This window comes from Lagenorhynchus albirostris, chromosome 18 (genome assembly GCF_949774975.1).
Source record: "Lagenorhynchus albirostris chromosome 18, mLagAlb1.1, whole genome shotgun sequence".
Classification (NCBI taxonomy): Eukaryota; Metazoa; Chordata; class Mammalia; order Artiodactyla; family Delphinidae; genus Lagenorhynchus; species Lagenorhynchus albirostris.
The window spans coordinates 7,273,778-7,290,723 of record NC_083112.1 but is presented as its reverse complement, the minus strand read 5'-3'; the positions used below and the strand labels follow the sequence as shown (position 1 = coordinate 7,290,723).

The following is a 16,946-nucleotide window of genomic DNA, read 5'->3' as shown; positions in this document are numbered from 1 at the left end:
TGCGTTTAGGGCTCACAACCCGCCTCAGGCTAACTTTCTTAGATGTTGGATAGATTCAGGGAACATCTGTGAGTGGAACACTCTTTGACACTGGCTTCTACTTTGGTAGACGTCCCTCTTCCCCTCTTTGGCATTCTTTCCTTCTGTTGCTCTGGCAGTTCCTCCTCTAATCTCATTTGTGTTCTTTTGCTCCATCAAAAAAAAAAAAGAAAAAAAAACCCTTTGAAAAAGATAGGAGGCTCGATTTTAGCCATTGAAGAATTTATAGCCACGTAAAGATATTCTTTGAGTCTTCTAATTATCTTTAGGAAACATGTAGCTTTTAAAGACACCTTGTTACCATATAATATTTAGGTCAGGATATAGTTTCTATCTGCAAAAAGATTACATTTCTTTAGGTAAGGTAAGAACACACAAGACGAAAAAAGATTCAAGAGACTAATATTACGCTTCTTTTAAAAGATGGGCAGGAAACCGTAGAGATAGCCTGACAAAAATCCATTCTTCTGCTTCAGATGAGATTATTGATTTTCTTAGTTACTGTTTTTCCCTGAAGTGTTGAAATAAGTGCCTTTTGATGCCTGGGCTTGAGAAAAACTTGTTCCTCACAGCCACTTGGCAAGTATAAATCCCAGGAACTAAGTGCTTTAAGTACTGTGTTTGTGAAGCAGGAACTGCTGTTAGTAGGGCGCGGGCGGGGAGGAATGAGGCTGGGGAGGTAGGGAGCGCGCAGCGCTGGGGCTAGAAACAGTAGCAGCGGGTTACAGTAGAGCCGGTCCCTGCTGGGGCCTTGCAGGTCCGCCTTGCCAGACTTCCCCTGTCCCACCACTGCCAGCTCCACCCAGGGAATCCTTGTCACCCATACTGCTCCCAATAAATCTGGAGTGGTTTCAGGCCAATCTGAACTGGTTTTACCCAAATGTAAAACCTAGATTGAATTTGTTGAATTCTTCGATGGTGCCCATTTTGGTGCCAAAATGAATTTGCTGAACAAGGAGTACCATTTTGGGGGAGTTTATGAATTTTTGTGATATCTGGTAATATGCAGGAAAAAAGTGTGTTAACCTCAGAATCTGCCACATGAATGCAACCGATTAGAAACCTGGTGTTACTGTTTTGACTTTAAGGACTTTTCATAAGATCCGGGAATTTAAAAAATAAATATATTTACAAGCTTCTGAACTATAGCAACCTTACACAGTAAAAAGCAAGAAAGAAAATCTGTTAAAACAGCAGTTCATCAAACCATTGCCCCAGATCGTCAGGTTAGGGGCCAACCTGAATAGAATTTAATAACTACATAAAGTTGCCAATATCCACTGATTTTGACCAACGAAGATGACAACACAACAATGGGTTTTGCTCCATGTCGCGCTAGGATGTAATTCAATCTATGAAGGGAAGGGAATAGTAGACATGGTTTATTAAAATTGAGTATCAACGGTGTGATAGGTGTGGACAGAAAATCGAACCTCACCTTGACATTCAGCTGTCATTTACTGAGTACCTGTGATGGGCAAAGAGTGCTGGAGAAACAAAGATGCGTAAAACAACATAATATGTAATATATTTATATAGGTTATAAAATATATAATAATCTATTGTCATTATATTTGTATATATTTATAACACTATAAAAGCCATTAGAAAGGTACAACCAAAAGTGACAGAACTCAGAAATGAAAGAAGGCTCATCAAGTTGAGAACTGGAAACGGTTGGGGAAGTTTTAAAGGACAGGTTGGTTTTAGCAGCACAGGTGGGGGAAGGACGCTACAAAGCAAAAGTGTGGACAGAAGCTCGAAAGTAGGAAAGTACAAGGTCCAGTCTGATTGGAAATTAGGAGAGCAGTGGGAGGGAAAGCAAGGGAGACCTTCTGCCTGACTAGGGAAGGCCTTGAAGGCCAGGTGAGGATTTTCTAGTTAATTGGGGAGAAAATGTTGTAATTAAATGGAAAGTTTTTAAGCAGTGGTGGAGCTTTATGCATTAGGAAAATATTAATAATACCAGTTTTTAAAATAATCTAAAATAAACAGCCAACATCTGGTGCTCATTTACAGAACTCTAAGCAATTTGCATACTAGGCTCAGCTCTTTATGTATATGAGCTAATTTAAACTCACAACTTCCCTTTGAAAGGGGTACTATCATTTTACAAAAGCAGCTGAGCCTCAGAGAAGTTAATTCACTCTGCCCAAGGTAACACAGCTAGCTAGTGCAAAGGCCAGGATTTTAACCTAGTAGTGTCTGGTTCCAAAGCCACTATTCTTAACCACAAAATAACAAAGCCCAGAACTAGAGTTGGGGGCAATAGAAATGAAAATAAAGGTGTGGGGCGTTGATTCAAAAGTACTGTGACATAGATGTTACAGAATTTGATGTGAGGGAAGAGGAAGAAGGGGAATTAGACTCCTAGAATTGGAGCTGGTGTGGGAAGTCGGCAAGTAGGGAAATCAGAAAGGGGTCTGGCTTAGAGAGCAAACCTGTGAGCTTTGAGAAACTGGTACTTGGTGGGGTCCAAGATAGAGCCTAAGGCTGGAAGGGAAACTTAGAGTCATTTACATAGAAATGGAGGTTAAAACTCCACATGGAGTTGGTCACCGGGGTCTCTAAGAGAGCAGAGAAGCAGAGAGAAGATGACTCAGGACTGAATTACGGGAAAAGAAGGAATAGTGATTAAAGAAGATACAGCAGTAGTGATGAGAGGTAACAAGGTTTTCATGTAAACACTGATACTTTTCCTCCTAGCACATACCTGATTTTGATTTGTGTTAACAGGGTGGTTGTATTTGGATGACAGTGGAGACACCTTAACTTTAGGGCCATGGTAAATGTGCATGTTTTTATATATAGTGTGTATCTCTTTACAGGGAAGAATTTCTAGAGTAACGACGAAGTCTGAATTTCTTTAAATGATCTAAATCTTTCAGTCTTCTATTAGCAAATTTCTTCTCTTAAAAAATTGGAGTTGGTCTTCCCTGGTGGCGCAGTGGTTGAGAGTCCGCCTGCCGATGCAGGGGACGCGGGTTCGTGGCCCGGTCCGGGAAGATCCCACATGCCGCGGAGCGGCTGGGCCCGTGATCCATGGCCGCTGAGCCTGCGCGTCCGGAGCCTGTGCTCCGCAACAGGAGAGGCCCGCATACCGCAAAAAAAAAAAAAAAAAAAGGACTTTTTGTTTCTAATTTTAGAAGTAGCATAAATTGTAGAAAACTAAGGAAATATTGAAGAGTCTAAGGAGAAAACCAAGCCTACCTTTCACCTGAAATAAACACTATTAATGTTTTTTAGTATATTCTTCCGATCTTTGTTGGATTCACATACACACCTTTCTTTCAAACCAGGGATCCTTCTGAAAATAGTTTTTGTCATGATAAGGTAATATGAATATTTTTACGTGGCATTAAATTTAGTATTCATAACAATTTGATAGTGGCATAATCCGTCATGAGGATGGACCCAAACTTATTAAACCAAGCCACTCTCATTGAACATCTGGGTTGTTGACACATTATAGATAATTCTGCAATTAATATTCTTATTCACATCTTTGTGCCTTTTACTTATTTCTGATTATTTTCTTAGTATTTTTTGAAGCAAAATCACTGGTCAAATGCCATGAATGTTTCCAAGGCAGAGTTCTGTTCCTCAATGTGACTATCGATTTGCTGGTAGTACTTTTGTTAGAGTATACTAAATCATGCTATCTCCTTCCTACTTCCTTATTTCCGTTCTTGGAAAGCAAAAGGAAACCTTAGAACAAGGATCAACAGCAACCTTTCAAAATAAGCATACAGGTTTTTCATTGTTGTTGATTTTTTTTTTAACACCTTCATGAGCAACAGGTATGGGTTGGCAGTCACCTTCTATTTAGCCCACAAGCCATTTTGGGTGCTGTGTTTTAAACAAAAAGGCTGTCTTTTGGGGAGCTGAGGCCATCTTCCCATCGATGCCGCTTCCCCTGGCAGAGAGACTCCTGCTGTCTGGCCTCTGACAAAGACAAATCCAAGGTGGTGAACCCCACCCAGGTGAGGAAGGTGTTTATCAGGTCTGCTAGGATTTCTCTCCTAGGCCTCGGGGGATTTTCAGATGTCTTCTTTGCATTTCCTGGAGGCCAGGAGCGCCTGATTTTGTCTTGGTCTCCCAGGCAGAGCAAGGCACTCCCCTCTCCTGCCTCCAGACTGTTTCTCTGGACTTAGGATGGTCCACAGCTTTGGCACCAACCTCCTTGAGTGTGCTCGGGAGCTCTGGCCGCAGGTCCTGGATTCCAGGTATCTGTCCTGGCCTTTCCTCCCTTCAGTCCCATCCCATCAGCTGGCAGCACCCACACTTGTCACTTAGGGCTGAAGTTACCCTTGATGGGAAACGGGGCTTCTTTACTCGGGCTTTAATGCAATGTTTTGCAAACTGCAGAGCCCATTGGCAGGTTGGAAAGTAAACTTAGGATTTTAAGAAAAAAAATGTCAGACTCCATCACAATGGTAGGTATTGTTTCATGAAACTGTTTTCAAGTTTGTTGTTTTTGCCACACTACTCAGCTTGTGGGATCTTAGTTCCCTGACCAGGAGTCGAACCCGCGCCCCCTGCAGTGGAAGCGTGAAGTCTTAACCACTGGACCGCCAGGGAAGTCCCATAAATTTGTTTTGTTTTGTTTTGGCCACACCGCGCGGCTTGTAGGATCTTAGTTCCGTGACCAGGGATCGAACCCGGGCCCTTGGCAGTGAGAGCTCGGAGTCCTAACCACTGGACCACCAGGGAATTCCCATAAATTTTTTCAAGTTTTATATATGCAAAATGTATGTGTCCTATTCAGAAATCTTGAGAGTTGAGGCTGTAAACTCACGTCAGATTCCCTTGAGGATATGGGTTACATTTAGGTGGGAAAATGTGATCATTTTTTATTTTATTAGCTAGGCTAATAACTGCAAGGTCATGCGGCTTAGTGGAGAAAACTTCAGCTTTGGAGTCAGAACTGGGTTTACTATTACTCTCTCACTAGCAGTGTGACCTTGGACAACTTAAGGGATCTCTCTGAGCCTCCTTAGAATTATTTGTAGAAGAGAGGTAAGCATCCTGGCCTATAGGATCACTGTGAGGACCAAACAAAATTATCTGTGTAAAGTGCTCAGCATATAGGAGAGACATGATAAATAAAGGTTACTTTTGTCTGGGCTGTAGGACATCCTCTGCAGCACAGCCAGACTCTCTGTTTCACATCAGGAGTACATGCTACCTGTGACAGCACCAAAAATGGTCTGTTCCTCACCTGAGGGATCCCTCTAGTTCAGTTTCCCACTCTGTGTTCTGTGTGATGATAATAAGTGTTCCCTACAAAAAGAGTCTCTGAGGAAGAACGTTTCAGAATCGCAGGTCGTAGTCCTGAAATTCTAAGGACGCAACTCAGGACTGGCAAAACTCAGATGTCCACAGGAGGCAGGCAGGCAAGACGGCAGGCCAGATGCTTAGGGAACAGTGGGGCTGCGCAGAAGACAGAACACACCTCCTCTGAGGGAGGCAGCCCCTATTCACTCAACAGCATCGTCACCCTGCCCAGCCATGGAGCCGAGGTTATCGGATCTCTGATTTTTCAAAAGAAGCCAAATATCTGGATTTTTTTAATGTGAAAAAAAAAATCCAACTTTTTAAAAACACCATGTTAACCAAATGGCACATCTGAGGGTCACGTAAGCCAGAGGCCTGCCAGTTTGCACCGTCTGACCTAACACTTCATGGCTCAGCCAACAGTACAGTCACCTCAGGCGCTCGTGGGAAACCTCCCAAGGTACACCTGGAGAGTGCTCTTTTAACATAACTTTGTAGCAAAAACACACTTTAAGCACAGAATATATAACTCCACTAATAGAAGAAATTTCCACCGAATGAAGAGGAAGAGCATCGTTTTCAGGAGGTGTTAAACACCAGAGGCAACAGGAAAGTACGGGGCAAAATTAGCAAGTGGGTAGCGATCCGTCGTCCCTTTCTGTGTTTGTTTCATAAAACATTAATTCGTTTTTTAAAAGACAGCTTTGTCGAGAGATAATTCACATACGTACGAGCTGATGATTTTTGGTGTCTTCAGAGTTGCGCAACCATGACTATGATCTAATTTTAAATCATTTTCATCTTCTTAAAACAAGCTCCACACCCACCAGCAGTTACCCCCCCTTCCCCCCATCCTCCACCCCTGGCTACCCCTAATCTACTTTCCGTCTTTATAAATTTCCTCTTCTGGACATTTCATATAAATGGAATCTTACAATGTGTGGGGTTTTTTGTGTGTGTCTGGCTTCTTTCACTTATCCTAATGTTTTCAAGGTTCATCCATGTTGTACCATGTGTCACTACTTCATTCCAGTCTATCGACGAATAATATTCAATCACAAAGATACACTACATTTTATTCATCCCCTCAACAGTTGATGAACATTTGGGTTGCTTTCTGACTATTACAAATAATACTGCTATGAACATTTATGTGCAGGTTTTTGTGTGGACATGTTTTTATTTCTCTTGGGTACATACCTAGGAGTGGAATTGCTGGGTCACGTGGTAACTCTATGTTTAACCTTAGGAGGAACTGGCGGACTGTTTTCGAAATTGGCTGCCCCGTTTTACATTCCCACCAGCAGTGTATGATGCCACCAATTTCTCCATTTTTCACTCATGCTCCCCATGTCTGTCTTTTTGATCGTAGCCATCCTAGCAGGTGAGCCAAGACATTTGTTTTTAAGGTTTATGGCACCTGAATTTGGCCTGTTGACGTGGCTCTTGAGATCAAGACCTAAAACACTGATCTTTTCTGAATTCAGATCACCATTTTATAAAAACTTTTACTAATGAGTGTCCCCCTTTTCATGTGTACCATTCTTTGGCTAACCAGGGAACAGGAACCTTATTAAGAAAAGGTAATTTTTCTTCCTTATTCACCAGTGAAATATTACAATTCCAGAGATATTATTGGTATACATTTGCTTCCGGGAATTCCCTGGCGGTCCAGTGGTTAGGACTCTGTGCTTTCACTGTGGAGAGCTGGGGTTCAATCCCTGGTCAGGGAACCGGGATCCCGCAAGCCGCAGAGCGCAGCCCAGAAAAAAAAAAAAAAATCACTTCCATACCGTTTTCTTTGCCTCAGCCATCAGTGCTGCCCACAGCTGAAGCCACTGATTTCCCCACCTGCAAGCCACATTGGCACAGAAGACTCAGGCCCAGGCAGAAGTACTTAAGCAGCCCAGGACAAGGTTCCCCTTCCCCACGCGCTGACAGATATAATAACACCACCTCTCTGCCTTCCTCGGGTCTCTCTTTGTGCCCGTCTGTTTAATCCTGTGATGTCCTTGCAAGTGAGATGAAGCATCGCTACCTCTAAGCAAGAGTTGGGGAAATGAGCACAGACCTTAGTGGCTACCCGAGGGCACACGTGGTAGATTGAGGGGTGGGACTCAGTGTCCTAGGTCACAACCTGTACACTTTTCTCTACCTGAATTCCTCTCCTTTATTGTCAGCATCCAAAAAAGAAAGAAAGAAGAAGAAGAAGGTTTTAAGTATACAGGACCCTTAGTGTGGTTGGCCTCGTCAGACATTTCGGTTTACAATTTCTATTCCTTTTCAGAAACTGGCCCTTTTTAGGAAGGAGAGACAACAGAGAATTCATATAACTTGACTTTAGGCTTCATTGCATGAGGAGGAATCAATATCCTCCAGCCAAAGACTTACAGCCCCCTGTCTGCTTTTTGTATTTTTTTACGTTAGAGTTGTTTCAAAGGCCCACTGGAAACAACCTTTGGGCAGACATTCTTGCAGTTTTCTGTGATAAATTCTTATTTGGCTTGCCGTAGTTCACTGTATCCAACTAGGAATAACCTTGGCCTAGTTGGGAGCTGGTAAATAACTACAAATATATGCGTTTGTCTTTCTTTGCGATTGCCCCTAGCCCCCAACTCCATCTTCCTCTTTTTAAGTTATAAGAATGAGGTGCAGTTGACATCTTTCCTCAATATTAATCCTAACATTTACTTATTGTTCTATTTTCATGACTTCTGATTTAGAAATACCCCAATGTTTATCGCCAAAGAAGGAAGAGGAAGATTAAAACAATAATTTGCAGTAAGTACTCTTTCAGCTGTTAAATCATTTATTCAACAGACTTTATTTACTGCTTGCTGTATGCCAGGCACCCTGTTAGGTGCTTGGGTTGCAAAGATAGGATTCCTGCCTTTAAGGGGTGCATTGCCGTGGGACAAACAGACATATAACTGGATAATTACAATTGTGAGCACAGTAATTAATGTACAGAATATTTTGAGATTCCAGAAGAGAGGCGCTTCTCCTATCCTAGAGGCAGGCTCCAGGAGGGGTATAACCCATATTCATGACGATCTGTAATTTAGTTGGCTAAATTGGGCATGGGAGAGAGTGTTCAGGCTTTTTGAATTAGATAACTTCGTAAGTTGGGATTAAAACACCCAATAACCCTAAAGTAAAATATATGCCAATTTGTGGCTAATGATTCATGTTGAAGAAGGAGAGGGTCTAATATAATAAAATAAGTGAACGTAGGTTCAGGGTTGGGTTAAGGTTGCAGGTTAGGTTAAGGTTGCAGGGTTAGAGCTAGAAGTTGTAGAGTTTACTTAAAAAGTTTCTCTCCTTTTTATGTTCCTCCCTTTGTATCACAAAAAGCAAATAAGAGAAATGTGCCTAGAAGTACAGGTTTTAATGGTCTGTGACAGGGCCTCTGTTATACTTGGGAATAACTGAAGGCACCATCACTAGACTGGATGAGGATTTAGTGCTGTCTGAGGCTAAAATTAAAAAAAAAAAAAACAACTTAATTTGCAACCACTGCCCTCATATAAAATTAAAATATGAAGAAAAACTCAAGGCTAACTAACTGCACTTGATGTTTTCTAAGTCATGGGTTTGAAGAGGTCTGCATAACGTAATTTTAAACCTTTGAAGAAAAAGTTTAATCTTTACAACAAGCCCGTGATCACTTCCATTTTATAGCTGAGAGATTGGAAGCACAAAGGAGTAAAAAAAAAAAAAAAAAAAAAAACCTTGCCAGAGAGATCATACAGCTAGTAAGCAGAGCTGAGGTTTGAACCCAGGTCTATTTAAATCTGGTGCCTGTAATTCGCCATACCATCCTGCTGAAATAGACACCTGTGTGGACCCATTGCTCTTGAGTTGTTCTGTGACCATAAACTTACCCTGGCAGGAGTAAGCTATTAGAGACAACTGGTAAAAGAACCTAACAAAGTGGTTGTACCAGGGCAAACCCAACACTGCTCCTGGAAAATACCGATTAGTGCTATCTTCAGATAATATTCAAATTTGGATATCACGGATGCCATCTAAAGTGTGGATAATTCTCATGAATATTTTGTAATATAGTCATCGAGAAGATAAAACAGAATTGAAATAAATATCTAGATTTAAAGAAAGCATAAAATTTGATTAATAGAGGGAAGTAAAGAAGAGTAAATATGTGTGAAGGTAACAATATAACAGTTAACTTTAGATGTTTGCTTTTTAAACGCCGAGTGTACATTATACTAGTTTATATAGTCTTAATATCATACTTTTTCATGTTCATATGACATGCATTGTCCATTCACCAAGACTATAATCCTTGAGACCAATTATGTATTTTTTTAATAAAAGGAATAAACATTAACATCAAAGGTCAGGAGAGGTTATCTCTAAGTCTATTCTCAAATAGCTTAATAAATTTGAGCAAATACATTATGTTATGGATGCTTAGACTGGATATATGCAATAAAATTAACATAATAAAATGAGTGATTTTAACTTTGGTGTGTTACATTTGGAGGAATTGGCTGGTGGGTTTAGAAGTGTATAAACATGCCATCAGAGAGTGAAAAAAAGGGAAGTCTGTTATAACTGAATAGGGGTGTGGTCTGCTCAGGCTACAGAGGAATAGATAATAGTTTCATAAAGGGCTGATATAACCGTAGAGTCTTCAGAACTGGCTATTATAGCTAGCAGATTTTTCTTTACAGACATAATAAGTATGGCTGTTAATACCGCCAGCTTGGTGAGTTAGAGAAACACACTCTCTGCCTCTATCTAATCCTCCGGGTAACAATATACCTACAACTCCTGTAATCCTAGAGCAGTTACATGGATGCACTAAGTGGTGTGATGGGAGGGAAAGATAGCATCACAAGGATTCGTTTGATTATAACAGTAATCCACACCGAGTCAAATAAAACAGCCCAACAGTTAAAAAGGTGGTCTCTAATGAATTTGCTAATTCTAGCAGGCCCTCGCGAACATTTCCTGCTAGAGTACCCCATATCAAAACGAAGTGGCTGTGTGCTTTAATTACATGGAATAATCATTTGATTTCCAGGAAGTTGAGACCGTGCTTTGTATTTAAATAAAAAGTTCTAGACGAGCTGTGAAACTCGATCAAACCAAGAAAAAGGGTGAAACTAAATGCCTGTTCGGTGAGTCAAGGTTTCAGCTGCTCAGCAAGCCTGACGGTACGGGTTTAGGAGCCCAGAAAAGAGGTGTTTTAAAGCCGGCTGACTGGATCGTGTCACTTTCTTATAGGAAAAGCCCTGCCTTCCCAGAGATCTAGAGTGTAATGCAACCATATGTTGCTGAGGAGCTCGAATCTTGGCTGCCTTCGCCCCTCTGCACGAGCAGAAACCCCGGTTTTCAGGGGCCGTGATCTCATCGTGTCGCTCTCACTTTTGAAGGTCTGTTAAAAAGTCTGGGGCCTCTTATCTTAACGGCTTTGGAAGTGAGTTTGGGGTGAGAAGGGGGGGGAGGCCTGTGGGTGTCTCTTTTGCCTGAGGAGCTGGAGACACTTGTGGAAAAGTCAGGCCCTTTTCGCTCGGGCGGCCGCTCGGGCGTGGGGCTGGCTTGGGTTAGACACATGCACACATACACCATAGAGCTCTGCTTTCCCGTAGCAGCTGCTGCCTCTGCCTCTGCCTCTCCCGCCTCAGCCTCTTTGCCCGGCATACACACACATTCAGATTTGCGCGCTGTTTCAATCCTTGATGACGTGTCCCCGGAGACAGCCAATAGCAAACGGGCTCTGGTCAGGACAATGGGAGGTATCGGGCCAATGAGCGAGCCCCGTGAGTTGGCGGTAGCCAATAGGAGCCGCGCTGGCTGGAGAGTAATGTTACAGAGCGGAGAGAGTGAGGAGGCTGCGTCTGGCTCCCGCTCTCACAGCCATTGCAGTACATTGAGCTCCATAGAGACAGCGCCGGGGCAAGTGAGAGCCGGACGGGCACTGGGCGACTCTGTGCCTCGCGGAGGGTGAGTCTGGGGCAGCGCCGCGGCGGGGAGAGCGCCTCCGGCAGCTCCCCAGCCCGCGCGGCGGCCGGATCCCCGCGGCCGGGAGCCGGCGGGTCAGGATCCACACAAAGGCAAATGAGGGGGGACCGTGGGGGGAACTGCGCACGGAGCGAGCCTCCCCTCGGGCGCCGGGAGCCCGGCCGCGCGCCGGAGCCCCGGCCCCCGGGCCGCCGGAGGCGCCGCGAGCCCCGAGCCCCGCGAGTTTCCACCCCCGGCGGCGTCCGCGCTGACTGGCGCAAAAAATTTTTTTTTCATTAAAAAATTTTTTTAACGTGTTTTCGGCCCCCGGGCCGAGCGTTCGGGCGGCCGGCGTGCGCGGGGGGCGGCGGGCCGCCGGGCGGGCGGGCGGCGCTTCACGGCTGCATTGGCCGCCGCAGAGCCGGGCGCCGGCGGCGGGCAAGCGCGGGCGGCGGGCGCTGCGGGCGGGCGGGCGGCGGCGGCGCGGGGCCGGGGCCGGGGGCAGCGGCGCGGGGCCGGGCCCGCCGGCCTGAGCCCGAGCCCGAGCCAGTGCCCGGGCGCGGCGGCGGCGGCGGCGGCGGCCCGGCGGCGGGGGGAGCGGCGCCGCGGCGCTCGCTGGAACATGGCTGACTCGGCCCGGCGCTGCTGGCTGGAGAGAAAACAAGGCGGGCGGGCACGGGCGGGGGAGCTGGGCGCAGCAGTTCCGAGGCAACTTTTTTTTTCGTCTTCTCACAGCCCCGCGTCGCCCGTGCGGGGGCGGCGGGGCGCGCGGCCCGCGCGGAGGGAGAAGGGGAGCGGCGGGCCGGGGGCGCCTCCCGGGGCGGCCCCCCCGCGGGCGGCGGGCGGGGGGAGGGTCCGGCTGCGCGCCCCCCGCCCCTCCCCCCGGCCGTCATGGCCGAGTGTGTGCGCCAGAGCGCGGCGCGCACCCCGCCCGCCTGCGCTCGCACTCACACTCTCACACACTCACTCGCGCACACACACACACACACAGACACACACACATACACACACACACAAAGGGAAGGAGCCATATTCTCGCTCGCGCTCGCCCTCGCGGCGGCGGCGGCGGCGCAGGCGGGGAAGACGCGCAGCGGCCATTCCGTGCGCGCCGGCCCCGGCGGCCGCGGGCGGAGCCAGCCCCCATTTCGAGCGGGGCTGCTCCCTCCGCCGAGCCGACAAAATGGGGGAGGCCGGCAGGCCTGCGCGAGCGGCGGGCGGCCGGGCGCACGTGGCGGCGCCGCGCGGGGCGGGGAGCCGGGCCCGGAGGCCGGGCCGCGGCCCCGCCGTCCCGGGCGGCCTCCCCTCGCGGCCCCGCAGTGGGCGGGCGGCCCGGGGGGGGCCGGTGGCGGGAAGGTGTGCGGAGCCCGCCCCGCGCGTCGCCCCGACTTCCACGGCTCGGAAAAAAAAAATACTGCCCTGGTGGGGGCGGGGGGCAGCCCGAGCAGCGAGCAGGAGTGGCTTTTGTCCCTCATCCTTGTTTACTCGAAGAAACTTCAGACCGGACGTGTTTAGTCAGAACCGAAATGCGTCTCGGGGCCAAGCCGATAGCAAAGGAAGCTGCCTGGCGGTGGCAGCCGCGCAGATAGCGCCGCCATCCCCCAGCCCGGGCCCGAACGGGCCTCCCGCTCCCTCCCCCCGGCAAACTTTTATGCCGAGAGTATTTACAGTGATCCCTGAGACAGCTTTAGGTGAGCCGCGGACTTGGCCCGCGATCCGGAGAGGTCTGCCCGCTTTGGCTCTCACCTATTTGTTCCTTACGTAGCGCAGAGCCGTGAATCGGCAGCGTCGCTTTTCTGACCTTTGGTTTTGTTGATTGAAAACGGGTTTTTTTGCATTTAATTCTTCGTTTCTTTTAAATGACCGGTTGGGTATTCACCCAGAACAGATACAGGCAGCGAAGTAACAAGCGCCGTGTGAGTATACCACTGTGTGTCCACTTTTTGGAGATCACACTCAAGGACCGGTTTTCGCCTGGTGTAGCCTTTTCTAGGAATTGACTATCACTGCCATTTTCTCTGGTATTATGAGGGGTTAATGCCACTGCCGGGTTAAACAACCAGTGCCTTGCTTTTCATTCCCTCCCCAAGGAGTTAGAGTGCTCTTAAATGCCGTGAATTGCATTGTTAACATTACGCTTTCATTTATTTTTTAGAAAAATAATTAAGCATGGGCAAAGGAGATCCTAAGAAGCCGAGAGGCAAAATGTCATCATATGCATTCTTTGTGCAAACTTGCCGGGAGGAGCACAAGAAGAAGCACCCAGATGCTTCTGTCAACTTCTCAGAGTTTTCTAAGAAGTGCTCAGAGAGGTGGAAGGTAAGAGGGCTTAACACAAATACTAAGGAGGTGCTAAAGGGTGAAGTCCAAATTGGGATTTTTAAAGAGCCTCGGTGCAATTTGTATCATGCGAGTGGTGGTGTTGGAACAGGCTGCTAAATATTCAGCAAAGGACACTGGTTTTGTTCATTTTAATACTTAAGAGTACAACTTGTTAAAACTTCGTTGTCGAGTTAAGTTTACGAGTTATTATTTTATAGACCATGTCTGCTAAAGAGAAAGGAAAGTTTGAAGACATGGCAAAGGCGGACAAGGCCCGTTATGAAAGAGAAATGAAAACTTATATCCCTCCTAAAGGGGAGACAAAAAAGAAGTTCAAGGATCCCAATGCACCCAAGAGGCCTCCGTAAGTATCTTGCCCGTTTTTATTTTCAAGGAGTGTTTTGCAGTAGAATCAGACAAATTTAGCAAGCCACCTTGTGGAGTCCGTAATCAAAGTTTCTTCGCTAACTCACATTGGTATGTTTAAATTTTGTAAATAAAATTCCTGTTGGATGGCAGTTTTAGTTAGAGCAGTGGAATTGGATTCTGGCCTCCTTCACCCAATATATCTCCTAAGTGTAATTTTAATTCTTTTCTTTCCTGAGAAGTACCATCAGTCTGAGAGTAATTCGCAGAATGTTCTTTTGGAACGCTAATAAATAGTGTATGTTCAGCTAGTGGTGTCATAAGTTAGATCATTGTGTAAATTAAGTTTAATGAGGGATATTTAGCGTTTCATAATATTTATATCCTGTGAAATATGTGGTAGAAATTAGAAGCAGCTTTTATACAGCAATACAACACAGTTGTTAGTAAACCTACAATTCTAAAATTAAATCTCTCTTTTTAGTTCGGCCTTTTTCTTGTTTTGTTCTGAGTATCGTCCAAAAATCAAAGGAGAACATCCTGGCCTATCCATTGGTGATGTTGCAAAGAAACTGGGAGAGATGTGGAATAACACTGCTGCAGATGACAAGCAGCCTTATGAGAAGAAGGCTGCTAAACTGAAGGAAAAGTACGAAAAGGTAAGTATGGATTGGCTTGGTGTCGTGATGAAAGGGTGTGCCAGGTGTTAGATGGATGACTGTCCTTGGTACTGCATCTTAATCTCCTATTATGATTCCTAAGAGTTTGAGGTGTAATGCAGTTTTAAGTATAACAGCTATTCAGCGTGCCATTGGCTGTACTCTTAAGTCCCTTTCCATGTTTTAAAGAACGTAGAAGATCAAATAAATTGTTAGTGTTGTTTGACTTAACATTATTTGACTCGGGTGGTTTTGTTATTCTCCGGTATCCAGATTTATGAAGATTTTGGTAGTCACTTTGAGTCAAATGATTTAAGTATTTTAAATGATCAGGCACACAACATAAAAATAGGCTGGACCAAGTAACGTAACCTGTATTGTTCATAAACGCCCTGAAACATTTATGTTTTCCCTCCCTTAGATTTAAAAAAAAAAAAAAAAACTTAGAAAGTTATGAGTTTGTTGATCTGTATAGTAAATTGATATAATAAAATAAGAAAAAGCTGTAGCCTCTATACTTTGAGTTGAAATATTAAAAGTAAAGTTAGAGTTTAGCTTATTTAGTCATTTTGGAGAAATGTATCTATTTCTAGATGTTTCTTAACCTAATTGCATGCTCAGTGGCAAATAACTTTTTTTTTTTAAGACAAGATTTTCTACTATGGATTAGGGTCTGACAGTATAAACCTGTAGAATGCGTTTTTGCATTCAGAAGGTGGCAGTGTCTACCCTTTAATCAGTCTCTACATTCTAGTTTTAATAAACTGAACTTAGGATGTGGTACATGGTTGTACTTCAGTGAGGCATAACAATGCTAATGTCAAACCGTGTCATTCCATGAGTTACGGATTATTTACAATTATAATATTTTTACGTGTGTTTCTGAAAGTCCACAGATGTGAGTGCAGATAGTGTGTTATTTTAGTGTATCTGAGTCCTTGTTTTTTCATAAAGTTTTGCCATGTTACTTTTATTTCTCTCCTTAACTGTTTTGTCTTTCCAACCACTTTCTTCCTGCCTTTATTTTGGAAGGATATTGCTGCATACCGAGCTAAAGGGAAGCCTGATGCAGCAAAAAAGGGTGTCGTCAAGGCTGAAAAAAGCAAGAAAAAGAAGGAAGAGGAGGAAGATGAGGAAGATGAAGAGGATGAGGAGGAGGAGGAGGATGAAGAGGATGAAGAGGAAGAAGAAGAAGATGATGATGAATAAGTTGGTTCTAGCGCAGTTTTTTTTTTTCTTGTCTATAAAGCATTTAACCCCCCTGTACACAACTCACTCCTTTTAAAGAAAAAAATTGAAATGTAAGGCTGTGTAAGATTTGTTTTTAAACTGTACAGTGTCTTTTTTTGTATAGTTAACACACTACCGAATGTGTCTTTAGATAGCCCTGTCCTGGTGGTATTTTCAATAGCCACTAACCTTGCCTGGTACAGTATGGGGGTTGTAAATTGGCATGGAAATTTAAAGCAGGTTCTTGTTGGTGCACAGCACAAATTAGTTATATATGGGGATGGTAGTTTTTTCATCTTCAGTTGTCTCTGATGCAGCTTATACGAAATAATTGTTGTTCTGTTAACTGAATACCACTCTGTAATTGCAAAAAAAAGAAAAGTTGCAGCTGTTTTGTTGACATTCTGAATGCTTCTAAGTAAATACAATTTTTTTTATTAGTATTGTTGTCCTTTTCATAGGTCTGAAAATTTTCTTCCTAAGGGGAAGCTAGTCTTTTGCTTTTGCCCATTTTGGATCACACGAATTATTACAGTGTTTATCTTTCGTATAGTTAGCTGATAAAAAGCTTTTGTGTACACACCCTGCATACTCATGATGAGGGTAATAAAAGTTTGAGACAGTTTTCATCCATAACTGAAACTCAAATCTTGATCGGTTGATATCAGATTTCACATAGCCCAGGTTCATTTACAAAGTGAAGAGTAACCAATCTACTCACAGCACGGGATTATTAGAATCAAACATTTTGAAAGTCTGTCCTTGAAGGACTAATAGAAAAGTATGTTCTGATCTTTACATGAGGACTCTACATCCTTTAACTCCCATTACCATGTAATGGCAGTTATATTTGCAGTTCCCACGTTTAAGACTGAGAATGTATCCCCAAAAGCGTGAGCTTAAAATACAAGACTGCCATATTACGTTTTTTTGTTGTTGTTGATAATTAGTCCCAACAAAGGCTCTGGAGAAAAAGTGCTGGCTGTAAATGTCTTCTCCTATTTATCTAAATAGGGATTGTTTAGGAAACTTGAGATCCTCCATTAAAGGTATTTTTAATGGGCCAACTTTTAAAATTGTATACCA

At 44.5% G+C, this 16,946-nt stretch overlaps 1 protein-coding gene across 3 annotated transcripts; it reads left to right on the top strand.

Annotated features, from left to right (window-relative positions):
- Positions 1-11,136: 11,136 nt before the first annotated feature.
- HMGB1 (high mobility group box 1) lies at positions 11,137-16,300 on the top strand. Of its 3 annotated transcripts, none has more exons than XM_060128640.1 (5): positions 11,137-11,289; positions 13,439-13,602; positions 13,824-13,969; positions 14,456-14,630; positions 15,663-16,300. In XM_060128640.1, the coding sequence occupies exons 2-5, from the start codon at positions 13,453-13,455 to the stop codon at positions 15,837-15,839; spliced, it is 648 nt and encodes a 215-aa protein (XP_059984623.1). In that variant the 5' UTR covers positions 11,137-11,289; positions 13,439-13,452; the 3' UTR covers positions 15,840-16,300. The 3 variants fall into 3 exon arrangements, with proteins under 3 accessions (XP_059984623.1, XP_059984626.1, XP_059984624.1); XM_060128643.1 differs by lacking the exon at positions 11,137-11,289 and adding an exon at positions 12,623-12,974; XM_060128641.1 differs by lacking the exon at positions 11,137-11,289 and adding an exon at positions 12,986-13,199.
- The last annotated feature ends 646 nt before the right edge of the window (positions 16,301-16,946 follow it).